The 26,619-nt window shown below is 39.7% G+C and overlaps 4 protein-coding genes and 1 non-coding gene across 8 annotated transcripts in view; 2 read left to right on the forward strand and 3 right to left on the reverse strand.

Annotated features, from left to right (window-relative positions):
• Positions 1-3,072: 3,072 nt before the first annotated feature.
• On the reverse strand, positions 3,073-6,877 carry LOC119548125 (glutactin). Its single transcript, XM_037855222.1, has 6 exons — positions 6,742-6,877; positions 5,958-6,683; positions 5,357-5,512; positions 4,573-5,269; positions 3,954-4,150; positions 3,073-3,779 (listed from the first exon to the last, which is right to left on the reverse strand). The coding sequence occupies exons 2-6, from the start codon at positions 6,300-6,302 to the stop codon at positions 3,156-3,158; spliced, it is 2,019 nt and encodes a 672-aa protein (XP_037711150.1). The 5' UTR covers positions 6,303-6,683; positions 6,742-6,877; the 3' UTR covers positions 3,073-3,155.
• Trnad-guc lies at positions 5,701-5,772 on the forward strand. The gene has a single exon. It is a non-coding gene; the product is annotated as a tRNA-Asp (tRNA).
• Positions 6,878-6,991: 114 nt separating the features above from the next.
• Positions 6,992-7,949, reverse strand: LOC119548126 (probable cGMP 3',5'-cyclic phosphodiesterase subunit delta). The gene has a single exon (XM_037855223.1). The coding sequence runs from the start codon at positions 7,790-7,792 to the stop codon at positions 7,337-7,339; it is 456 nt and encodes a 151-aa protein (XP_037711151.1). The 5' UTR covers positions 7,793-7,949; the 3' UTR covers positions 6,992-7,336.
• Positions 7,950-9,813: 1,864 nt separating this feature from the next.
• On the forward strand, positions 9,814-10,608 carry LOC119548793 (trafficking protein particle complex subunit 4). The gene is made up of 2 exons (XM_037856369.1): positions 9,814-10,037; positions 10,097-10,608. The coding sequence occupies exons 1-2, from the start codon at positions 9,863-9,865 to the stop codon at positions 10,579-10,581; spliced, it is 660 nt and encodes a 219-aa protein (XP_037712297.1). The 5' UTR covers positions 9,814-9,862; the 3' UTR covers positions 10,582-10,608.
• A 726-nt stretch (positions 10,609-11,334) lies between these two features.
• The window catches only part of LOC119548791 (transcription factor HNF-4 homolog), a 37,263-nt gene continuing 21,978 nt past the window's right edge, over positions 11,335-26,619 (reverse strand). For 3 of the 4 annotated variants that reach the window (XM_037856366.1, XM_037856364.1, XM_037856363.1), the window contains 6 exons: positions 14,227-14,695; positions 13,414-13,910; positions 13,209-13,346; positions 12,914-13,150; positions 12,187-12,843; positions 11,335-11,942 (listed from right to left, as the gene is read on the reverse strand). In XM_037856366.1, coding sequence (XP_037712294.1) covers positions 11,896-11,942; positions 12,187-12,843; positions 12,914-13,150; positions 13,209-13,346; positions 13,414-13,910; positions 14,227-14,695 — 2,045 coding nt within the window. In that variant the 3' untranslated portion in view covers positions 11,335-11,895. Of the gene's footprint in view, positions 11,943-12,186; positions 12,844-12,913; positions 13,151-13,208; positions 13,347-13,413; positions 13,911-14,226; positions 14,696-15,592; positions 15,786-26,619 lie in introns of those variants that run through there. The other variant, XM_037856367.1, reaches the window with a different exon arrangement.

Consider the following 26,619-nt stretch of genomic DNA (forward strand, 5'->3'; position numbering starts at 1 on the left):
TATGTTTATATATAACATATATAATGTTTCTTCATACATGTTTAAGTACTCATTATTTTACTGAATATACTTATATTTAAAATAAAGGTATTTAAAGTTTCTGTAAAAAGAGTTAACATGTTTACTGAAAAAGTGTTCAACAAATTGTTTATAATATTTTCTTTTTGTGCAAGAACAGATTTCGCTGCTCTGGTTTTAGCTGCTTGCCTGCTCTGTTGATCATCTGTAAGTAAAAGCGAAAACTGGCCCTGACTTCTGATTTTTCGGATAGTTCAATCATTAGTCGCTCAGATTGATGCGAATACTTACCTGCAAATATTATACATCGTCAATTAACTTGGTTTGTCTTTCTCACGACGATGAAAGTGCGGGTAGCGCCAGACAAAATTATTTTCTAAACATATGCGGGAATTAAATTAAATTTTAAATTACCTTAATGGATGTCAAAAATTCTCCTCGCTACTGGTATTCACAGTACAAGGTATAATATCAATCATCATCATCGCTAGCTGCCGGAGAAAGCATTCGTGACGCTTCGGTAACAAAAAAGATCAACAACTTCTCACTAATCGCACGAGGAATATTATAGCTTTGAATAAGAATTTATATACACCTTTAACATATGTATATTTATTTAATTATTATTTTATATATTATTTTAGATTTTTAAGATTGCTTTAAAAAAAATTTGTCGAATGAGCATCTCTGTTACTTATTGGCCTTAAGTCAATTAAAGCAAGTCGATTATTTTTTGCTCATCAATTTCTGCCAATTCTGATCTCAGGCTAACAAAATAATTAATTCGAGGAACAAATGAGTTGTCACACTTAATTTAAATTGTATTATGCTTTTAAATTAATTCTAATTTGAACTCTTCTCGTAGCCACACTTTTGTGAACCTGGCTCCTGAACAGTCCAAAAAATGATTTATGGGGCCAGTTTTTTTAAATCAAAGCAGATTCGCCCCGCTAGATCGCTTTTTCACAGTTAGAAGTAAAAAAAAAGTACCTATTTAGTATTAATTGACCATTTTTTCGATAGCCATATCTAAAAATATAAATAAATATAATATATAAACTATTGTAGCAACATTTATATTTGTAATTTGTACAATTTGTACCCCAAAATATTAAAATTTTACAACCAAGTATTATATATATCTAATCAATGTATACAATTGAGAACGAAAAAATCCTAGATCGGTTCTCCTCAGATTGAGAACTGTGTCTCCTCACTTGAGACGAAAGCAGTCAGTGAGGGAAAACGTAGAAAAAATGAGAGTGAGCCCAAACTTCTCTTTGGAAATATCGGGAAGTTATTGAAGTCAGCTGAGACTCCGTGTCGCTGCAAATTCACTTCTTCTTTTTTGTGCAGCGTGCGGTTAAATTGATGATGAGTGAAATAGAAAGTGACGAAAAATTGAAGGACCTGCTCCGCGAGTTTAACTTGATAACGTACATAGTAAAATCAGAATTTGTGTTATTCAATTCAATGTTTTTTATTCGTGCACTTTTTTCTTAAGAAAACGAAATCGGAAATGCGATGTATTTACTGTTCTTATACACAAACATATTTTTTTACGTATGTACATATTGAATAATAAACTTATATGTCGAATAATTAACACAGACTTCAAACTGCACGCACAATGACACACACATAACCACAAATGTAAATAAATGTAATATGTAGTGATTATTTTTCGGAACTTCAGTACGACATAAATGTAAAAGATATATGTATGTACATATGGTGTATGTAATAATATATATTGTTTAAGGTGCCAGAGTTTCCTACGAGTGCCTTGAGTACATTAGGGATGAACTACATTTATAAGTTATCCGAATTTGTAACACCCTCCTCCATGTATATCAACTTGATAATGAAATGAAATAAAAATATATAAATATATAACTTTTAAAAAAGTTGAATTTTTATATAAGACGTGATCTGGGAGCGAGAACGATTTATGCTTGAATCCGAAAACGATTCATCTCAAAATTGAAATCGATTCGATGTTGAAACCCAGAACGATTCATCTCGAAATCGAGATCGAATTTATGCTGAAACGGAAAATACTTCATCTCCATTTAGAAAGCACACATTCTCAAAAGCCATTCGCAAACCGAGATCTGGATTCACTTTTGAGATCGAAAATACTGAAATCGAGTACGCTGAGAGCGGTTTTTTCTATGAGTGTATATGTATCACATGCACCTTTATATAAGGTTGACTGCCAATTTTTATACCCGTTACTCGTAGAGCAAAAGGGTATACTAGATTCGTCGGAAAGTATGTAACAGGCAAAAGGAAGCGTTTCCGACCCCATAATGTATATATATTCTTGATCAGGATCACTAGCCGAGTCGATCTAGCCATGTCCGTCTGTCTGTCCGGATGAACGCTGAGATCTCGGAAACTATGAGAGCTAGGCTATTAAGATTTGGCGTGCAGATTCTTGAGCTTCTTACGCAGCGCAAGTTTGTTTCAGCAGCGTGCCACGCCCACAAACCGCCCAAAACTGTGGCTCCTACAGTTTTGATGCTAGAATAAAAATTTTAACTGAAATGTACTGTTCTCATCAATACCTATCGATTGATTAAGAAAAAGTTTGCCACGCCCACTTTTACGCCCACAAACCGCCCACAAACTTAAAAAAATCGTAAATATGAACGTGGATATCTCGGAAACTATCAATGATAGAGAATTGGGATCTCAGATTTAGATTCCGTAGCCTTGTGCGCAGTGCAAGTTTGTTACGCAAATATGCCACGCCCACTCTAACGCCCACAAACCTCCCAAGCCTATGGCGCCCACAATTTTCATGCTAGATACAAAATTTTAACTGAACTGTATTGGTCTCGTCAATACCTATCGATTGACTCAAAAAAAATTTGCCACGCCCACTCTAACGCCCATAACGCTTAAAATCGTCTACCGCCGATAGGTGGCGCACTTCGATCTCGCTTTGCGTCTTGCATATCTCCATTTCCCTTTGGTCCCTTTAGCTGAGTAACGGGTATCTGATAGTCGTCCTTGTTTAACTATAAAAACGCTTGAAAAAAAACCGTGTATGTTCAATTAAAAAATATATTAGGACAATTCTTCGTCAAAATAAATAAAAGCGAAAATTTGAGTCTGGAAGGGGTGTGGTTTTACTGCTTCTGGGTGCGCGTGGACTTTCTAGCAATGAAAACCAAGTTTTGGCCACGAGCCTCATTGGCAGCCCTCTCGCCTTCGACGTCGTCCTCTTCATCCCCCTCGTTGGAGGCGGTCCACTGACCCTGCTTGCTGGCCGCCAACAGAGCCGATTCCAGATCGTAGTAGTCCTCGTTGACCAGGCTATATCCTTGTTTCACCTCCTCCACGGCAATACGGTACTCGTCCAGGTAATTGTCGCCGAAACTGACGGTGCGGCCGATCCTCATGTAGGGTCCAGTTTCGTCACTCATCGTCGGCCAGGCGGGCAGACCTGGTGCTTGGGGAACCCCCGTTGTTGCAAAGGACGTCCACAGGGCCACCATGCGCCGGGCCACCTTGAGATCACGATTCGAGTTGAGCGAAAGGAATCGCGGCCACGGAAACAGGTACAGGTTGTCGTCCGTAAGCGAAACACCCATGTCAAAGGGCACGAAGCTTGCCTCGTTGTCACCTGTGGCATAGCGATTCTGCTCACCCTCGTAGTCAAAGCTGTACAGGTATGTACTGTTGGGCAGCTTCTTTGCGTTAGCCTGCAGGACCAGCAACACAGGATTCTTTAGAGAAATCGTACTGCAAAGCTAGATGAAAAAATTACTCGATTAACAAATAATAAAATATAACCTATTTTCAAGAAACTTCGAGAAAATTATATAATTTCAAAACTTAACTTTCTCACAAAGCTAAAATAAAAACTTTTCGATCTGTTATTGATTGAAATAAAAGACAAGTAACCAATAATGAACAACACATACATCAATCAGACCAGGGGTCAGGCGCCTAAAGCTGCCGTTCTTAACATCAGCATCAGTAAATATCTCCTCGTCGGAGAACTCCCTCCACGATCCAGTGGGATCCGCGCCATTGGCCTGTTCGATAATGGTATCGATATACTGCCGTGCGGTCAGTTTGTCATCCAAAATCGTCTCGTTGAAAATATCCGCAAAAATGTCTGCAATGAAATAAAAAAAAACCTTTGACTAAAAATGTCCATAAAAATACGTACTCTATGGGGCTTATCGCACTGTAAGTACGGGAATATTAACCATTCCGATTCATTCAGTAAAATGTTAGCAATCCAAATATAAGGCCCTTGCATATGCAGTTGCATATATATATATATATATATATACTTTTGATCAGCAACAGCCGAGTCGAAACCAGTCTTTCCGTTCTTAAAAAGTCTACTTTCTTTTCCAGGTAGTATATAAGTCGGATTGACTCTTTTGCGATATATACTTTTGGACTTACAAAATACTGCTTGGTCGTCTATGGACTATTTAAGCCCATTTTTTGTCTCGTAATAAGTCAAGGAAAGGCATATCCACCTGCTTATGATTCATGAAAATATCGTCTTTCGTTCGCCTAACCTACCTCTAAGCATGAAGGTGCCGCCGTGCTTGACGCTACCTCCCATTGTGGGATAAGCCTGGAACTTCTCGGCGGCCAGCAGGCGACCGGGGTGCTCCGGCAGAATTCCGGATGGCCCTCCAATCACGAGCTGCACTCCGCCGTACGCTCCACCTGACAACGAGGGCTGGTCCTCGCCGTGGACGCTAAAGGCGGCCAGGAGCATGGTGGCATTCAGGTGGCTCAGGCACTTGTTCAGCTGATCCACCTTGGCGGGCTGTTTACAACCCGCGATCCGCCCGATGGCCTTGGCGGAGCCCAGGGGCGCGTCTGTGATAAAGGCGGGCGACAGAGCGGTGCCCGACTGATAGATGACGCGGTGGAAGAGGCCTGCCGGAACTGCCGGACTCAGGGTGAGCACGTTGACCAGCGCTGCTCCGCCCACTTGGCCGAAGAGCGTCACTCGCTGTGGATCGCCTCCGAAGGATACGATGTGCTGCTGCACCCACTCGAGCGCCAGGATAATGTCGGAGACCGCGGCATTGCCAGGCATCTCCTCGGTCAGAGTGGACAGGAAGCCAAAAGGACCAAGGCGATAGCGCACGGACACCAGGACGACATCCTGCTCCAACAAATATCCGGGAGCTGCCTCCACAGAGTCGCCGTCGTAGAAGAAGTCCCCGTGGATGTACACCATTACCGGCGAGGACTTGCCCTCCATCTGGTGTGGAAATAGACTCGTTAGACTCGTTTTAAAGCGACTTTTCAAGGCCCCTGTTAAAAGTTACAAATATGCATATTTACTTACCGCCTTGGTGTTTACTGTGAGCCGCAGACAGTCCTCCACGTCGAAGCCATTTTCTTCAAGCTTAGCAAATGCGGCCAGATCCTGAATGGATGGACAGCCGGCGTGTGGTCGATGGGCGGGAAGAACGCCCCTCCAAGACGGTGCTGGTTCAGCTGGCTGTGGGGAACAAGAGTTTAAATAAATTTAAAATTATTCATAGCTTCAGGCAGATCGGGCAGACAACTTGTTGGCCTATAACTAACTACGTTCTTATTCTTACTTTTCTATTTTTAGATTTTGATTTTAGTTCATTTAGTTACTCTGCGCCAGTTTGGTATACGTTATTCGACCAGCGTTGCTCGCCGTCCTCGATAGTATAGTGGTTAGTATCCCCGCCTGTCACGCGGGAGACCGGGGTTCAATTCCCCGTCGGGGAGAATGAGAAATCATTTTTTTATAAGTATATTTATTCTTTTTATATTCTTGTATGTTATGTTATTTTACATGTACTATCGAGGACAGATGTAAAACAAGTAATCGAGAAGACCCAACATTTGTGTATCAAAGATGAGAGAATAATAAATTATTATTATACAGCCTGGTAATGATATTAGTTAATAACCTTAAATCTCTCCGCTTTTCCATAGGGTATGTCCAAGAACTGCATTATCTTCTTTCCTGTCCAATCGGTGGTGAGTGTTCGTCCTCGGAGCCTTCCCAAAACGGGAACCGTTGCTGTAAAAACCTTGGGTTCCTGGGCGTTCTGCACCTGTTTCTTGTCGAGTTTCTGTTTCTGGCCTTGTTGGGGATTAGGACGCTTGTTTCTGCGGTTACCTAAGCCTTGGTTTCCCGGTCTGGGATTCTGCTGCTTCTGTCTATTAGTGCTCTTCTCCGCGAGGCCATCGGCCACAAAAATGGCCAAAAGGACGATTGCAAGGAGCAGTACACATCCACTTAACCGAACCATTTTACGTTTTGCTATATTTCAATCTACTGGTTTTGCCAGATGGAATCGAACTGTTGGCTGTCTGAGATCTTTGCCCACCAAGAAAACTTTCTCGGCATATTCGAGTGACTCTTGACCGGGCACAAGATATTTTTTAAAGTAAATGGGGTCAAGTCAGCACTCTGTCCAAATCTTCCTCTTAACTTGACCGTCACTTTTCGCGATTCCAATCGTTGAATATTCATCGAATCTAAAAACCAACTTTAGCGATATATAGCCGAAAGGCAAGCCTGCGAGCTGGATGGGATTATGCTCATGGGTATGAAAGTAAAAGAGAGCCAGACACAACCTGTTATATGATTGACCCATATATCCGAAGAAGGTGCAGTATGTTAAGCGCTTCTAAAATAAAATATGTAAACACGTATTTGGATTGCTTATTCTAATCGATTTAACTTACTGTACAAGGCAAAAAAGGTATTTCTAGTTTTCTTTCAAGGTCTGCTTATATTTGCTGACAAATTTCGTACAGCTAGGCTATATCTAGTACAACTTTGACAGATGTATGTACTTTTTCGATCCTCGCTCTCCTCGATCCTCGATCTTTTCTCCAATTCTCCAATTCTCCAATTTATATGTAAGATATTATCATACTTCATACTTTATAGGGTTTTAGTAGACCTTATGGAGTGATTACAAGTGGTACAAAGATCTATAGATACAAATATATTTTCTCAAATGACACAATGTTTTATAGCTATTTTTAGTCCGCCTTTGACAGTCTACAAAAGATTTGTACATAAGCATGCCTTGTTGCGCTCGTGCTAACACATTCCTTGATTTATGCGCACTCAAATTGTTAATTTTTTATTAATAAATTAATGTGGTAAATGTAAAATTAGAATAAAATGCATTAGACTACAACTAGGTAATAAACGCGCAAACAATTGCATAGAAATGCAGAAGTTCTCTAAAGCGAAGTATGTGGGAAGAAGATCCAGAAGGCGTGAATGGATGGGAGAACACCTGGTTGCGGGCAGATGACTCACAGTCGCCTAAATGTAGTACAGGCGCACAACCGATTTGGTGATGAGTGTCTCGTTGTCGTAGAAACTGGTTTGGATCGTCACATTGCCATTCAAGACCTTGGCGGGCATCATCTGGGACTCGGGCGCTGCCTCGATTGTCGACTGCCAGGTGTTGGTGGTGTTGGCGCCCACAAACCCCATCTCGAAGAACCATTCCTCCATAATGCGGCCCTTGAAGAGCACCTTCTGGTCGAGTCGGAAGTTCTCCATGGGCTCAATGGTGCTGAAGTTAATCTCCCGGGAAACCGCTCGCATGTCCAATATCTTTACCGGCACCCGAGCCTCGTGCTCCAGATCCGGTGCTGAGAAGTCCTTGTTCTCCTGCCATATAATCTTCCCACTGTCGGCGTCCCGCAGAATCATATAGTTGATCTGAAATCCCTTCTGGATCCGGTCCCCGGCACTCTGGTCGTCGGAACCCATCACTGTCCGTGAGTATTGGAAGTCGGTCAATCGGGTGCACTACCAGGTGGGAGCGACTAAGCGTTTACGTATACTTTCGGGCAGAAAATCAATTATGTTTATTTTTAATCCTAATACCGACCAGCTGTTCGGCTGAGAACCAGTTCACCTCGGCTTGTTAGCCGCGATTCTGGGTCCCGAGCTCGAACCAGTTCCATCTGCTCAGAACACGATAGTTGTTCTGGTTCCCTTATCGCAAAACATTTTTTCCTTCTTTTGAATAATAGAATGTAAAATGGTAAATCAAAATAAATCTACACTTAATAAAATAACTTAGTTTTCAACAGGCTTCGTAACTGAAACACACGTTTAAATATGAAAAATGTTAGTTAATAGTGTGAACATCATTGTTGACGTAACTGTCAAGTACAATAGTTTTTTTTTTAACATCACGTGTTATTAACACAAATGTATCATTTTCTTGACGTAAACGTGTCAAAGGAAAATGTGTCTTTGTTACAGTTTTTATTATTATTATATTAAAAATTCCAAATAAAAAAATGTTGGCGGATAATGAACATGACAGTTTGCTAGTTAAGCCTAGTACTCAGATCGGCTAAGAGTTTCACTAGTCGAAAAATCTTATTCTTTGTAGTGTGACCGAAGTTTTCAAAGTTCGCCCGCCATGCATATAGCATGGTCTTACTGTCAAGCGACTGGGCTTGTTGCCAAAAGGAAAACAAATCAATTGGAGAAATTTAAAAAGGTGGAGTCTGCTGGTACACAAAGAAATTAAAATAAAAATTAATGGAATGTTCAACGAATGTTTTTATTTACGTAAATTAGTAGTTTACAGCATCCTTCTCGTCCCACGGATGCTTCGCCATCCTTCCCGCGCCACCGCAGTCTAGCTCCGAGACGCAATAGGCATATTGGACCTTGAGGAAGTGGGAGACAGATTGGGAACGGGGTTGATCCGCTGATGCTGCAAACTGTTCCTTAGCGTGCGCCCTATTTTCCTCCTCCCCATAGAAGCCAACGGGTCCTCCAGCTCCGCTTAAGCTGACCAAGTAGCTGGTGGTGGTGGTGTCCGGAGTCCTAATGAAGAGGTCGTCGGATATCGTAATACTGGTGGTTCTGCTAAAAAGATACTTATATTAGTACAACGTAACCAAATTCTTTTGGCCAGGTCTTACTTTATTTACGAGGACTCGCCCCGGAGGATGTCCATTTAGAGAGCGGAATCCCACTCGGCATATTCCTTCGCACTGGGATTCTCTAGTGGATCTCCTCCAGCACTTTAACTATTCTGCGGATTTGCCCCTGTTGTGGTATTGCTTCCTGTCGGTGAAATCCCACAATAAAGGGCAACACCTTGGATTAGGCGTCCTTTTTCATCTGCACTGACCTCCTGCATCCGATTTTGGGGTTTTCCTTCCATTTTTAATTTTTAGTTTCCATATCGCCTTTGCACGAACACCGCCAAAGATCAAATTTCTTATTCTTTGGGCCGCGGCTAACGGCGTTCATCGAAATTCACTCGCAAAATCTGGTATTTTTTCTGGTATTTCCTTAGCTCATCTGAGTACCGCGCTTAAAAACTGACCCGACGAAAAGCTTTAGCCGCCTGTTTGCCTCTCGCTCACTCCTATGGTTAGCTCGCGGCTTTCGTCGATGTGAGTACTAGGCTTTAAGCGCGAATTCTTCAAATTAGGCTGTTTGTTAGTTTTATCTAGTTTAATTTGAAACCAATCATGAATTTATTTTCCATTTTACGATAGTAAGGTGATGGTTCTTCGGTGAAACCTTTTTTCCTTCTGCTCGCCTAACGAGCCACCTCCGGCTGGTTATCCTGGCAGCCCTTGCCAGGCTACTGATCGACTTCCTGTAGCCCCAGAGGAATGTTGAGCAGCTTGCGTCCAGGAGATACACAAAAACATGCATTCAACGTTTTCTGTGGGCTCTGTGGGATAAGGGTATTAAGAGCAGTTTTACAGGGGAACCCGAACTAGAATCATAAAAGGAACTGGTTCAGGGGCGAACAGCTGGCTGGCAAAAAGATAAACATTCCCAAAACACACAAAGTTAGCCATGATTATTTATGGTGTCTATATAGTTAGTAAGTCAGGTGGCCTGATATTCAACCTGGACAACAATGTCCCACGCATCGAGCACGAGAAGACATTCACATACCCACTGGACCTGGTGCTAGACTACGATTCCAAGAAGGTATCGGTGTCGTTCAACAGGAAGGATGGAATAAATGGTGGGAGTGTCTCGGAATTGGGTATTATGATCAATTAACAATATAACACCTTCGTACAGTGGGTCATGTCCTGGTGGCGGTAAACGGAATGCCCGTTAACGGAGTGGCCCTGGATGATGAACGCGATGTGAGGACAACGCTGGAGGCACCGGAGAACTATCCTATCAACTTGAAATTCAGCAGGCCCAAGATGACCACCAACGAGAAGATCTTTCTCGCCAGCATGTTCTATCCACTGTTCGCCATCGCCAGCCAACTGAGTCCGGAGCCCAAGAGTTCCGGTATAGAGCTCCTGGAGGCCGACACCTTCACGCTGCACTGCTTCCAAACGCTGACCGGGATCAAGTTCATTGTCATCTCGGAAACGGGTCTCAATGGAATCGATCTGCTGCTGCGAAAGGTTTACGAGCTGTACTCAGACTACGTCCTCAAAAACCCATTCTACTCGCTGGAGATGCCCATCCGATGCGAACTTTTCGACAACAAGCTCCAGGAACTCCTCGCCCAGGTCGAGAAAACAGGCATTAGCAATATTGATAAATAAATGTTAAGTATTCTTTGCACTCTGCTATTGGGATTGTCTTTTGTTAAGTTTAGAAAGTAATTAAAGGGTCGAACCTCATTAGATGCTTAAAAAAGCTATTCGCACTTTAATTGTACACCTTCTCAAGAGTTAGAAATGTAATAACTCTTAGAGTAAACGGGTATTTTGTAATTGGGGAAAGTATGTAACAGCTAGTCGGAAACGTTTCCGACCCCATTAAGTATATATGTTGCTGATCAGGATCCGTGTCATTCTAGCCATGTCTGTCCGTGTCAACGCTGTGATCTCTGAAACTACAGTCAAAGGCAAAAATTTGGTTTGTATACAGATTGTAGTTCCTGCGCAGCGCAAGTGTCTCGCTAGGTGGAGTTACAATTTGTCATGTGGATTCAATTAGTGGACATAAAGCCTATGTTAGCTACAGCCGAGTATCTCAAAATCGCAAAAAATGTGCCGCCAACATTTAAAAAAAAATGTTCAGTTTGCTTGTTTTTTTTAATTTCTCAGTATTCACCGACCTGCCAAAAATCTAGTCGGAACATTAGTTAATAATTTAAGTTGGTTAATTGATTGTCGAGGCACTCAGCTATAGCCTTCTTTTTTCTTTTAATACTGTATAATCTAAAGTATAGATAGAAGTTTTATTTTTACATTGCTCGATCATGTGTAGTAAAGTTTGTGAGACACAAATTGTCCAATCGTCTGATTATATCTGCTATAATTACCATACAAAATTAAAACACCAGTGGGAAATGGTTTAAATTCTCCAATTCGTATTTTGATTTTGTGTTTATTCATTCAGCCATCTTAGAAGTAGTTTGTATATTTTACATACTCATATAAAAATAGTTCTTTGTTTAGCATTAAATATATATTACACTTTCAGCGCATAATCTAGACAACACCCTAACCTAAAACAATATATTGCATGGCCTATATGAATGCTTTGTGATCCACGCACAAGTAAAAGATAACCAAATAACCAACAAACTCAGTACATGCTAGATGGTGTATATATATATATAGTTATTTATAATAAACTTCTTGAGCAAAACATGACTCCAAAAATAGATTTCAACTGCGTTAAACATTTAAAAATTAAGCAACAATTTCCAAGATACCTACTTAGGGACTAATAAAAAGTATCAAAATGATTCAAGGCATAACAATTAAGTAAGTTCCTCATTTTCAATTTTATCTCTGTGTAGCACTTGGTGGGGGGAGTACAGCAAGAGTGGGCCTGTATTTATGTGGGGCGTGTGCTTATAGGGTGTCCTATTGCAAACTGTATATTGCACCGATTAATCCATCCTTTCAGTAACCAGTCTCTGGCTCCTGTTTTAGCGTCATTCTACAGGGTTCTGAAATAGATACAACAAATATATTTTACTACGTTTGATTAGGTTCTCTTATGTATAACAAATGCGCAACTTTTAATATTAATAAAATATGCTTAGTTTTTTCATAAAGTAATAATTAATAATTACAGTCTTCAATTCTAATATTAAATTTGGCTAATAATTAGCCGATCCAATAATAATAATGATTCCAATTTTAAATATTAGAAAAAATTGAAACTTTTGTTTGTTTTCCAATACTACCTACCCAATCCATAGCCAGCGGATGCGGATAACAGCTCCGATGCTCGGATCTTCAGCGGAGTGCGCCGCAGAAGTTCCTCAGCACTACTGCCCTCGCTTCGATTGTATTCGTTGAGCGTTATGTCGGCGGGATTGCGCAGACCCAAGCCACCACCGCTGGACACTTCGACCGGCGAGGTGATCGCTCTTTGGTAGGGATGCATGCGCTGGGGACTGTGCTGTGAGGGCAGTGATCCATTCCGACTGCCATTATAGTGCTTGACGGGCATGTCCATGTAGGAGCTCTCCTGCTGCTGCTGGTGCGTCGCATGTTGCTGATGTTGCTGTTGTGACTTGGGGCTGTTGAGCGGGGGCGAGATCGCGGCCGGGGCAACGGATGCGGGCGCAGAAGATGTGGACGAGATGGCTGCAGCAGATGCAGCTGCCGTGCTGGCCGCGTAGGCTCGGAAGGAATCTTCCCCGCTGTTTGCCTCGATCAGTGCCTGGATGTGCTGCACTTCCAGGTCTAGAGAATGTGTTCCTGGGCCACTTGTTGTGGCCAGCGAGTCCAGGGAGGTGTTGACCTGACTGCCACCCTCCATGTTGCCTGAGTGGGTGGGGCTCTGATAGTCATTCGACTGATTGGGCGGCGACAGGGGCAGAGGGTTGTCGGCCAATTCTCCTGTGAAAGCACAAATAAATATTTAGTCAGTTATTATTCCGAGTACACTGAAATTTGGATATATTCGCACCTCCCAGCAACATTTCCTGAAGTAATGAATCGATGTGGGCCACACCAAAGATCTTGGCAAACTGAATCTGTTCGATCATCTGCCAGGTGATAGACTGCAGAACCGGCAGGATAAGCAGGATCTCGCCAAACCGACCGCGTGACTCGTATTGCCTATCCGATATGTAGTCCTCGAGATTATTGAGTATCTGATGCCGTAGCGATTTAATGCGATGTGGTTCATTTAAGCCTTTGGCATCTATAGAAGGTATATATATTAAAACACTCCATCCATGGTAATTCCGGGAAAAACTCACTGGGGTCGAAGAAGACTAGGGCCTTGATACAAGCGAATTCAGTTTCGTCGATGCCCACATCCTTCATAACCGTCACCAGTTCGTCAATGATGCGGGCGCCAATTCGTGAGATGTCCAGATTGGGTGACACAAGGGGATCTGTAAGGGAAAATAAAGAAAAACTTACAAAATAGTTAAGACCCAATACCTGATCTATGAACATTACCTGGACAGTGCCTGGTAATCACACAGTTGTTGCTCAGCAACAGGACATCCTTGAGGTGCATTGAGCGACGCGACAGACCCAGGAGCAGGTGCTCACCGGCGTGGGCTCGCAGCAGGGCTACTTGGTCGTCCAGCTGCAGCTCGTTGAAGGCCGGGATCTGTTTCGCCCATTCCACCAGGGTCAGCAGCTGCTGCTTCATCGACTCGCAAACGTCGTTGATGCTGGCAAACTGCTTCGTGGAGAGATCCTCGTTTATGTTTGGCTCCATAGCAGCGCCTGCCTTTGACTGGCGCGATTCATTCTCGGCCTTGACCAATGAGATCACCGACAACCCATTTCCCGGATCCGGGTCGTCGTTGGAGGTCCGCCGGCAGCTGATCCGGTCGCGCTCGTTTTGGACCGCCTCCTTCTTCATGCCCGCCTTGAAGCACTTCCTCAACCGGCAGTAGCGGCACTGGTTCCGCTTGTCCTTATCCACCACACAGTTGCGCGAAAATCTGGAAAGCAAAGTTAGAGTTCAATAAGGGCGTGCACTATTTACGGATGGATCACACATAAAACTTTGAATATTCTAGTCTCTTCTTACTATTATGTTACGATATTGAGAACGTTGAACCCAATATGTACTTGAACGGGTTTAAAGAACGAATGTTCTTAATTCAAGAACAATGCACTTGAATGTGTAGAAAATTAAACTTTTAAGTATTCGGCTAAATAAAAATAAGTAAATACCACTTTTTAATACTTAAGTAAATACTGAGCTTGTTTTAAAGGTATTTAATATGTCTAACCTGGGTACAAATTTCAACGTACCTGCAGGTATACTGGTGGTTCTTCCTCACACTCCTTCTGAAGAACCCTTTGCAGCCATCGCAGCTCGAGGCGCCGTAGTGTTTCCCCGTCGCCCGATCCCCACAAATGGCGCAAACCGTCGGCGATTGCTGTTGTTGCTGCTGCTGGTGTTGCTGCTGCAACTGCTGCTGACTGCTACTGTTGCCGCTTCCGCTTCCGCTTAGGTTGTTGTTGGGCGAGAACATGCTGTTGTTGTTGTTGTTGTTGTTGTTGCTGCCACTGCTGGCACTTCCGGCTCCTACGCTGCCGGCATTGCCATTTCCGTTTCCGTTGCAGAGCGCAAAGTTCTCGCTGCTTTGGTTGCTACTGTTGCTCAATCCCAGTCCTACGCCATTGGGGCTGAGGGCGTGGCCGATCGGACTGTGAGGCTGCGAGGCAGCCGGGTAACCAGCGGCCAGGGCATCCGCGTGCATTATGTGGCTCTCCGATTCTGAAAGAGCGAGGTAAATGGAAGTTAATAGGGGGATCAGTTTAATGTGTTCCCAGACTTATAAGGATTTCCACTACCTAATGCAAATAAAATTTGGCATAAAAAGGGATACAAGTTACTGGAAACGGTACGACCTCAAAGTAAAGTATATTAATATAATCAGAGAAGCCTCTAAAGTATGTCTACGGTGGTAGCTTCTTACCAGACTGTAAAACGTAAATTTTAGTTCTATAAAATTGGATGTCTTTCCGTTGGGATGCGTTATGCCAATATCACAAAATATGAATTAAAAAATGGATGGTTGATCAATAGCCTGGTTTTAAATTTAAGTATAATAGAAGGAGCATTTCAATTAGAAAAGAGACACGATATTTTGATTGTTGAAATTGATTTTTTTAATACATATATATATATAATATTATTATTATATTATATATATATAATATTAGGAAGGGCTGAAACGTAAAACGATTCGCAATAAATGACCCGTCATGCTGATATTTACAGTTTTTAAGTCTTAGGTGCTGGGCACACGCACAGTTTTAAACGTTGCTTGTGCCTACGCGAAATCCTCTCTGCAGTTTTATATTTACTGGATACGCTTTTAAAGTGCACCGGCAATCGTTGGGCGAAAGAACGTATATAGAAATAACTAATAGAACTCTCTAACAAGTATATTAATTAGACATATTCATTATTGCCAGAATTTGTAACTTTTTGTAATTTTCACTGTAAAGTGTATAAACATGAAATGAATTTAAAGTAATACTTTTTTGTTTTGTTTATCAGTTTGTAATAGTTAAAAACAAACCAAACCTCCTCGGCGCCCCTATCAAAAATCGCGCAATAGCAAAAACCGAAATGACATAAACAATAATAATAACAAAAACAACACACCGTCGCTGGAGGCAGTGCGGCTGGCGCTGCTGTCGCGCCTGCGTCGACGTCGACCCGCTGCCGTTGGCTCTTCCGCTGCAACAGCGACCCGCCCACTGCCCCCTTTGCCACGCAACAGAATGTTGCCAACGGCAGCGCGCTCGCGACTAGAAATTTTAACTCTACCGGACTTGCGCACCATTTTAATGCAACTGATTAATGAAAAAACATGCGACTCGAAACTTTTCAGTCGCGTATCGCTGTGTCTCTGCACCTCTCTCGCTCTCTCTCCGCCAACGCACAGTGGGGTAAATTTAAAAATGGCAATAAAACTATCTCACTCAAATTTTAATTAAACTAAAATAAAATGTATAATTATTTTAATTGAATGCAATGTTTTTTAGTTACTAACTATCTAAGGTCTTATATAGCTAAAAAATTGTAAGTGCCGATTCAACCACTTAAGTCCCCGTTTTTTATTTTGAACATTTTTAATTTTAATTTCCACGGTGCGCTTTCAGTGTGTGCGTTAATCGACGCTTAAATCAATTCAACTGTGTTTGCATATCTCGCTCTCTCTTCCTCTCAAAGAGAGAGAGAGCGAGGCCCCAAAACCAAGCTTGGAGCTCTCACATACAATGATAAGCAGCCACAGAGACAGAAATTCATCTGGAAAAAAATAAACAAATAAATGAAATGTGTAGAAAAAAAGCCGGCTTTAATTTGGGCATCGTTATGAGGGATCGTGTGTGTATGGGAAAATCATTTGGGGAGACGGAGAAAGAGAGAAACCAGAAATACTAGTAAAACGTAGAAGAGGAAAAGTCGGCAAATAGTAGTTACTTTTAATAAAATACAATAAAAGTGGTCATACAGTGCGATACACACAAGAATATAGCGAACAATTGTAAGTTATGGATACCAAATCCATGCAAGTTAATTAAAAAAAATTGTTTCCTCTATTCATATTATAAAATACGATGACCTGGGGTTTTAAGGAATAAAGAGGAGACAGAACATTGAATGTTATTTAATTTAACTACTAGCTGTTTAGAATTTTACAAAAATAAGTCGAGATACCGTCATTGATGTTAAATTGCTATAAACAAAATTTGCACTGCCCATACGTGGCTACGCCGTACAACTAATGTACTCAGGTGACATCTCTAATTTAATTCGATGTATGTATGTATACCTTCATATTGTTTAATGAAGATCGTGGAAAGATTTCGGTTTTTAATAACGTGTATGCACAACTCGCTGAGAACTTCCTTTAATAAACGCTTTTAAGGCAGAACGAACAATGCGATTATCTCAAAGCAATCGCGATGGGTGTGTTCTGAAAGATTTTCCACTATTTAACTTATTAGTTTTCATCTCCCGGGAATTCTCTTTCAGTTAATTGATTGGCAAACATTTACAATTTTAATAGACTTTTCAACAGCAAATTGCCCAGTTTGTTTATAGATTCTCAGATAGTTGATCACGGCACCCCGACAATTCGATCTACGATCGAAAACCTAAAATATGTACATTTATCGTCACTGCTTGAAAATCTAACTCGGAATAAGATCCGTCACTCGACTAAGAGAAGTTCGAGTAAAAAAACAGCGCTGATAATTAAGGTGCAAAAAGTTCTTATCTATCTGCGCATGGGTGTGCTTTTGTTGTTTTATCACAGTAAATGTTGTTGTTTTTGCAAAGCCGAAGAAAACAAGACGAAACACCAACGATTACAAAAGGTAAATAAAAAAGCATAATACTCGTTTGCTATCATTTCGCGCATAAAACTTTCTCGCCCCGCACTCGCTATCCCTGTCGCACACTACCTTCGTTTCGCTCGCACATTCCGCGGGTGCGAAAAAAGGCCCCGGTGTAAGTTTTATATAGTCAAGTCATCGTTAGAGTTCACTTTTTTAGCTGCGTCATCGTTAGTATTGCAAAAATGTTGTTGGCGCTTCTGATGCCCCCTGCTGAAGTGGGCAAATCGTAATCGGAGATTAGAAAACATCGGATTCTTGATTCGCCAAAAAATATTATTTGAAGTATTTTCTATGCGTGGTTTTGCGCAAGTAGTTTATGGCTCTTGATAAAACGAAAGAGCTGAAAACAGCAATCAAAGGTGTAAGTATGTGCAATAGGGTGGACTTTTTAAGGTCATATGAGCTCATTTAAAGTTGCATTTTAAAGTTTAGACGGTGCGCAAAGGCCTCAAACCTTCTTTACAATTGACCAACACAACACATCAAAATGTTTCTTCCTTTTCTTAACTTGTCAACTTTTTGGTTCTGATCGCATAGGGGAAATAAGAACCTTCACGAATTGAATCAGCTTGAAATAGCCTAGTACGAAGAGCTTTGGTCTCTGAATCGGAAAGGACCGTGCTCGGACCCCAATTTTTTGTCTGCTCTATTTATATAAGGTGGACAGAAGACTTAAATTAATTATGTGGTATTCATACTGAAATAGCGATTGTACTTTAAATTTTTGAAGATTAAGGGCTATGTTACCATAAAGCAATTCGCATACATATATAAAAGTTAGAATCTTTAAAATGGTGGTTTAGGCTATCTCGGTATTGAGTATTATTTTTATGTAGTATTTGGCTTCCAGAGATTTTGACTTTAGAAAACTCTGAAAGCTAAAAATCACCGTACCGTCTAAAACCATATTTATCATATTTATACCCGTTACTCGTAGAGTAAAAGGGTATACTAGATTCGTCGGAAAGTATGTAACAGGCAGAAGGAAGCGTTTCCGACCCCATAAAGTATATATATTCTTGATCAGGATCACTAGCCGAGTCGATCTAGCCATGCCCGACTGTCCGTCTGTCTGTCCGGATCAACGCTGAGATCTCGGAAACTATGAGAGCTAGGCTATTGAGATTTGGTGTGCAGATTCCTGAGCTTCTTACGCAGCGCAAGTTTGTTTCAGTAGAGTGCCAAGCCCACTTTAACGCCCACAAGCCCCCCAAAACTGTGGCTCCTACAGTTTTGATGCTAGAATAAAAATTTTTACTGAAATGTATTGTTCTTATCAATACCTATCGATTGATAAAAAAAAATTTGCCACGCCCTCTTTTACGCATACGAACCGCCCACAAACTTCAAAAAATCGTAAGTATGAACGTGGATATCTCGGAAACTATCAAGGATAGAGAATTGGGATCTCAGATTTAGATTCCGTAGCCTTGAGCGCAGCGCAAGTTTGTTACGCAAATATGCCACGCCCACTCTAACGCCCACAAACCGCCCAAACCTGTGGCGCCCACAAATTTCATGCTAGATACAAAATTTTAACTGAATTGTATTGGTCTCGTCAATACCTATCGATTGACCCAAAAAAAAATTTGGCACGCCCACTCTAACGCCCAGAACGCTTAAATCTGTCTACCGCCGATAGGTGGCGCATTTCAATCTCGCTTTGCTGCTTGCATATCTCCGTTTCCCTTTGGTCCCTTTAGCTGAGTAACGGGTATCTGATACTATACTCGACTATAGCGTTCTTCCTTGTTTTCTTTATGTAATGCATTGAGGATATCAAAAGGGAATACATAACGGGGTTAATCTTAAAAATTTCATACAAAAAAGTCCCCCTAATGTACATACATAGACTTCGCGTTCCTGATAAGAATCTAAAAATAGTGTAGCGACCTGAGATTCGTATAATACCAACACAGTTTCTTATATATTAATGTCTTTCAATATATATGTATGTACGGTCTAAATTTCTTTAATTAATGTGCCGAACACAATTTTTGGGGGCGGCGTACGACGAGCCCCCAAGAAACGACCAAACAACGTTTTTATAAATAAATAAGTCTAGAGAGCGGTTCCGATAGAGAGAGTCAAGTATTTTGCGCCTAAACGATAATTTTTGTTTTGACTGGTACATCAATACCAAATCATATTCTTCTATTTCTCTTAGTGTTGTGTAGTATTTAATTAACTAAACTATTATCTACCAAAATAAACTATCAAGCACTACAAATAAAACCACTCCCTTTAATAACAACATTAATTAATAAATAATTGTATTATTCTAGAGCACCTTTAAATCTTATAACTGTCCCAATTCATATTTTTTAAAAGTTTTCTATCGCGTTCCTTCTCTCTTAAAAAAAACTCATCTTTAGTAGAATAATATGTTATACATATATAAGAAATAACATCATTCCAATATAATTATTCTAACAAACACGAGTTGGATGGGAACTTTGCTCGAGCTATGCAAGATGTGTATTTATTTTTGGACGCAATGTTGTTGTCTATCAGACTTGTTCAGACGTTTGAAAAAGGCATTTATATATGAAAACAAGTAGAACGCTATAGTCGAGTACCTCGACTATCAGATACCCGTTACTCATCTAAAGGGACCAAAGGGAAATGGAGATATGCAAGCAGCAAAGCGATATTGAAATGCGCCACCTACCAGCGGTAGACAGATTTAACGTTATGGGTGTTAGAGTGGGCGTGGCAACATTTTTTTGGATCAATCGATAGGTATTGACGAGACCAATACATTTCAGTTTAAATTTTTTATTTAGCATAAAAATTGTGGGCGCCACAGGCTTGGGCGGTTTGTGGGCGTTAGAGTGGGCGTGGCACTCTTCTGAAAAAAACAAAGAAGCTCAGGAATCTGCACCCTAAATCTCAATAGCCTAGCTGATAGTTTCCGAGATCTCAGCGTTCATCCGGACGGACGGACAGACGGTCAGACGGACATGGCTAGATCGAGTCGGCTAGTGATCCTGATCAAGAATATATATACTTTATGTGGTCGGAAACGCTTCCTTCTGCCTGTTACATACTTTCCGACGAATCTAGTATACCCTTTTACTCTACGAGTAACGGGTATAATTACTTAAGTAGTATTCTGAAAAAACAGGAATTATTATCATATCATATTATTATCAAAGTTGTATAGCAACCAACACAAACTTTTAGATCAGTAAATTGATTTATATGTCTCGTTATATTTAGGAATATATTGGCGTAATGAAATTTATTTCCGGCTGCCTTTATGCCTAAAACCTTTTGAATTGTATTGCAATGGTCAGTTATTCGGTTAGTCACGAAAACAAATGAAATTTCATAAGAACTGAAAAGTTTCATAGATTGCAGATTGTAAATTATTTAAACATATCCGTAAAAAAACAACTTGGACCACTTTCGTGGCAGCATTCAGTTCTTCATCTTTATAAATTTATTGCGGAATTTTCGGTGGAAGAATAAAAGTCAAGGTGCCAAATTAAAGGTTTTGTCATACAAATTTGGAACTGTATTTTACAGAATTATTAAATAACGAAAAACTTTATTTTTATAGATAGATAGATATAGAATGGTCGAAAGAATCGTTCACATAACTTGGTTGGGAATATATATACAGTGGTCGGCATAAGTATTTTGACAAAACAAAAGTTAAATATACTCATAATTTGAACTTACTTCGTGTAAACTATAGGCATCAATGGAAAGGTAATTTCAATGCCGTTTGAATGATTTCTTTACCCATTCAGTATTTATTGAAAAGGACGAATTTGTGTAAATCAACTTTTAAATTTTTTTTAAAAACTTTTTTCCTCGACTTGAAAACTTAAATTTTTTGATGCAAAAAGTTTCTTCAAACAAAAATAATAGTAACTGCAAAAAGAATTTTTCAAAAATCATTTTTCTTATATTTTTTATGAATTTTTGAAAATGCTTAAAAACAGGCATTTGAGCCATATTTTTCTCTTTTTCATACAAATTTTTTCCGACATTGTCACCTTCAAAAAATCATAAAAAATATAAGGAAAATGATTTTTGAAAAATTCTTTTTGCAGTTACTATTATTTTTGTTTGAAGAAACTTTTTGCATCAAAAAATTTAAGTTTTCAAGTCGAGGAAAAAAGTTTTTAAAAAAAATTTAAAAGTTGATTTACACAAATTCGTCCTTTTCAATAAATACTGAATGGGTAAAGAAATGCATTGTATCATTCAAACGGCATTGAAATTACCTTTCCATTGATGCCTATAGTTTACAAGAAGTAAATTCAAGTTATGAGTATACTTAACTTTTGTTTTGTCAAAATACATATGCCGACCAGTGTACATATATACAGTTTGTTGGGTAAAAAAGCTTATCAGAAAAATCTTGAATAAGCTTACACAGATTATAGAATATGTACGATAGACCTGAGCAATTTAGCAAAGACCTTAATTATTATTTTGTTTCATCAGCAATGTGAACAACTAGCATTAGCTCACATAAGTGTATACTTTTAAAGCCCCTTAACCCCATCTGGCCGCACACACATTTATAGCCCCCAATCGAGCTTTATATAGTCTCTTATCGTCGTCTCTGCGCCGCGGCAGAGAATCAATAACGTGCCTAATGGCAGCGAAGCTCCCAACCGCCGCTGATAGCACACATGTATGATCAATTTGAAATAGGCAAGGAAAATGGAAACACTGCAAATCGAAACCGAATCCAAAACAATAGCTGCACACACGGTGTTCACATGCGACAAGAGCAATAAGCAGAAATTGAAAATAAATCGAAGGTAGGGGGGAAATTAAAAATGAATCAGCGGGTTATCAGTGGACTGCTGTTGATATTCCAATTCCTTATTCCCAGCATACTCTGCACTTAAAAAGCCAAAGGGTATGGGGGTTAACAAGTCTAACATTCTATATTTAAATGTATATTATTATAAAAATTATATTATTTAGAAATACAACTTTAAGGTATATTTGGGCTTCTCATGTACAATTCCTGTATTTCATTTTCATTTGAGAGCTTTTTTGTAATTTTTTCGATTATGATTTTTTGTATTTCCTGTATCGCACATTTTTTATGAAGTGTTTCATGAAACATGATTTTTGAGTTATTAGAGCAGAAATTTTCATATCGTATTATCAGCAAAAATAAATCAAAGCAAGAAAGGAAGGTCCGTCGTCCGTTTTGATTTACAATTTATTCGAAATTTTAAAATATTAGAAGAATGATAGTCCCAAGAGTAATAGTTAATATGTCAAAAACAACGAAGCTATAATTTGTAAACATATTATAAAAAATATTTTTTTGATTGCTATGGGAGCTGTAGGATATAGTTGTCCGATCCGGCTCGTTCCTGCAATATAAATAAGACTTTTCGGAAGGTTTCATCCCGATAGTTTTAAAACTAAGAGACTAGGTTGGTAGAAACGGACAGGCGGACATGGCTAGGTCGACTCGTCTAGTGGTGGTGATCAATAATCTATCGGAAAAGTTTCCTTCACTGCGTTGCAAACTTCTGCCTGAAATCATTATACCCTCTGCTAAAGTAGTATGTTCGATGTCTTATTATTATAGTTACTTTACCCTTAAAAAGGGTATTATCCCGTCAGAAGTTTGCAACTAGGATTGGCAACACTTTCACCCTATAAAGTGTAAGAATTCACGATGAGCAGCATCAGGCAAATAAATCTAGCTCTGTTCCGTCGTCAGTTCGTTTTAATTTAAAGTGAATATCACAGATCAAAGTCAACAAACATGCGTAAAGCGGGCTTGGAAAACAAACCTATAGGAAGGGTACATATAACATTATCAGTAACTTGCGCAGCTGCATGCACCCACCCACGATCTAAACACATGACAACGCCCAGAAATTATGCAACTTTAAAGGTTGTCTATTCTATCCCTTTAAAATAATTGTCGGGGTTCCAAAAGATCCTTGAACTTGCAAGATTTTAGTTTTTACGCGACTTAATTGCACTTGTAGTTACGGGGAAACAAATGAAATCTACGTGATTGTCTTCGTCTCCTCCTGTAATTTTAGTTAATGATTTTGACCCAGCCGTGAAAAGGTTGTTTCCACTATTTGCAAAGTGCAATTAAATTCCGTATTCGACAAACAATCTACCATAAATATCGAACGGGCATAACCGGAAAGCCAAAAACCCAACTTAAGCATTGCATCATATTGGGAAAACAGGGTGGAAATTGGGAGTCAGAGTTTGGATGGAATAAACACTTGGGGGTGGAAATATCTGTGAAGTCACTGCAAGTATAAGCCTCAACACAAACGTTGAGATCATCGCCAGGAATTCCCGTGGTGATCTCTCTAAGATTACATTCGCACCTAACCGCGAACTTGGGGAACGACTCCTTCGCCATTAACTTGGGATGGACTCCCCACGGATGTTTACTACGGACATTAGAAATATCCAAGTTTCCATTATTTGTGCGAAAATCTACAAAGTCGGTTGTCAATTGAGTGCAAATATTGGTTTATCAATGATAATGCCACACTGCGCAAAATCTCGATATATTGCTTAATATATGTATATGAATTTATATTTAAAAACGATTCACAAAAAATATTTCCGACTTTAACTACCACTTCTAAAAATAAATAAATAAGTTTTATTCAAAGTTGTTCCTTTATATTTTTCTACCTTCATAAAATAATTACACCAGTTTTTACCTCTGTGTTTAAGGGAGTGGATTATTAAAACTGGAAATGCACTCATGCGGTTGTGAAATACTTTGGACATATTTGCAAGGAAAATATAAATGCAGTTAACGTTTTGGGGATTTTCCAGCTAACCGAATGCTATCATAGGTTTAAGTTGGGCTAATTTGGCAATTGAAAAACTAAAAAGAGTTTCTAATAATCGTATTTAGTCTGCTTCTCAGATTTCCCTTCGTTGACCTGATCCAATTAAAAGCGACGGCGTCTCGTAAGATTCAACTTTTTTATTGGCATTATCATTATTTTTATGACTAATAATTGCGCTCATATTGTCTATAATTAAAATACTAAAAACGTCTCAATTAAATTGTTATTAACCAAAAGGCAAAGCGGCAAGCAGCACACGGACCAATCAAACAGCAAAACGTCAGCTGAAACTATTGTATCTCTGTAAATGTATCTCCAGACCTGCTGCTGAAAGTAAAACTTCTCGACTGGTACTCAGAATCGAGTCAAGTGTAATTTCCATTAACTATGTTTGTTATGGTCGCCGTGTCCGTCTGGCCTCTTAATTGGGCGCTAACGTGTTTCAGATACATTTGTATCTCCAAATAGCAAATAGCCGACAGCAATTAAAGCAATCCTCGCCTTGAACCGCGTATCATGACATTTAGAACTTGACTGCGCCAAGCGCTCGATTAGTTCACCCATAGCTTAACAACTTAAACGTCTTTGATTTAATCAGTTTCTTATTTTGTCTGGATCATTCCCTACTGCCCTATTCCCTATTTTCAGATGCGACAGGCGCCAAAGACTACGCATTCTATTTTAACATTAATTAGCGAAGTCTGCCTTCCAGCGCCAAGCTAACTGCAAGTCACGGTGACTCAAACAGTGACTGAGGGCGTGTGAAAGCAGTGATTAAAAATCCCCAAACGAAGCTTTTATTAGCACTTTTCTGAATGGGTTGTATTAAACCGATAATGCAGCTGGTCAGCATGACCCAACACAAATTGCGCTGTGAACGTAACCTACCCCAAAAAAGTTTACATCATTACAAAACTGATGCCAAAAATTTGACTCAACCCGCTTGCTATTTTCCTAGTTTTTTCCTTATTTCTTCTGGATAGAATGAAAGTCTGCTTGTAGCCTTTTCTGGGATTTCTTTTTTCTCCTTTTTGGCGGATGTCTCTCTAGTTCATAAGGGAATTCTGTTACACATTAAGAATCAACTAGTTATCAACTTATCAACTGTTATTGTGTGAATCACATTAAATCAGCATACCTTAAGGTACTGTCAAATAAATATTATTCAACACTGTTAAATATTTAAGTTAATAACCAAAATAAAACATTCGATTTTTAGCTTATCTTCTTTTTTTTAAGTGTCTGCACTCAATCTGACTCAAATTCAGCTTTTTGACAGTGCTTAACGATAACAGCGGGATTTTGTAGATGTAAATCTCGAGGGGCCTTTTGTCTTACATATGCATGTACATATATAAAACGGCTTGTATTTCCGGTTAGATCACTGTCATTGAAGAACTAGTGATTAGTTCAATAAGGTAGCTATATAATTGCAAGAAATTAAGTAAAAATCGCTTCTATAGTAGTATTTGAAGTAGTTTTTCTTGTGATCACTGCTTTTGTTGAGGTTACCTACTGCTTATCGCTTTTTTTGTGGGCTTTAATATATGAAAAAAGTGACAAAAATAAACTAGTAAAATGCACTTTAACTAAAAAAGCAGAGGTCCCATCAAAATTATGGTTGTTTACTCTTGAAGTCAAAGGTTGAAAGTAACATTTCTGCTACATTCTTGTCCGGGGCTACGAAAACTTGTTTCTTTGACTATGATTTTCTTAGATCTGTGAAGTGATGGAAAATATCCAAGTTTGGGGTCCATGGGTAAAATTCTTTCATATTTTATAGCGTTTAGTCTTGGGCCACGAAAAAATACGGATTTGGTCGACCTGTGTAATTAACCCAACCAGTCGTGTGCGAAGATATCATAGGAGTTGGCTGAGTCATTTTAGGCTGGTTCTCTAATTAGCTTGATAATCACATCGCACTCTACTCTTCCGAAACCTCGCGGCCAATAATAAAATAAAAAAATCACATATTTTAATGTTTTTAATCTCAAGTTGAAGTTCGCATAATAACTGCATACATTTGTTTAAAACCTAAAAAGAAGATGAGATATCGCTCTAGTCGACGGCCTAGACTGTTACTCAGCTAAAGCGCCACCTATCGTTTACTCTTATCGGCTGTTTACAAAATTTCACTAAAACGCCATATGGCGTGAGACATAGGTGGCGTGTTGCTAAAATCTCACAATATGCATGAATATATCTCCATCACTCTATTGAATTTCCTAATTATTTAGTATTGTTTCGTTACAACTTCTTAAGGGGGTATTCTAGTCTACAGGCTCTAGTTTCGAGCCTTTTTTAACAATTAATTAAAACTAAACAACTGATACTTTTACTGTCGGGTTTTTTATCATTTGTTTATTTAACTTAGAAGAGTACATAAAATAAAATTTAAAAAAAAAACTTTTTTTTCATCGAGTTATGCGTCCTTGAAGTAGAGGGGGGAAAAAAAAGGCCG

Source organism: Drosophila subpulchrella, chromosome 2L, assembly GCF_014743375.2.
Source record: "Drosophila subpulchrella strain 33 F10 #4 breed RU33 chromosome 2L, RU_Dsub_v1.1 Primary Assembly, whole genome shotgun sequence".
Classification (NCBI taxonomy): Eukaryota; Metazoa; Arthropoda; class Insecta; order Diptera; family Drosophilidae; genus Drosophila; species Drosophila subpulchrella.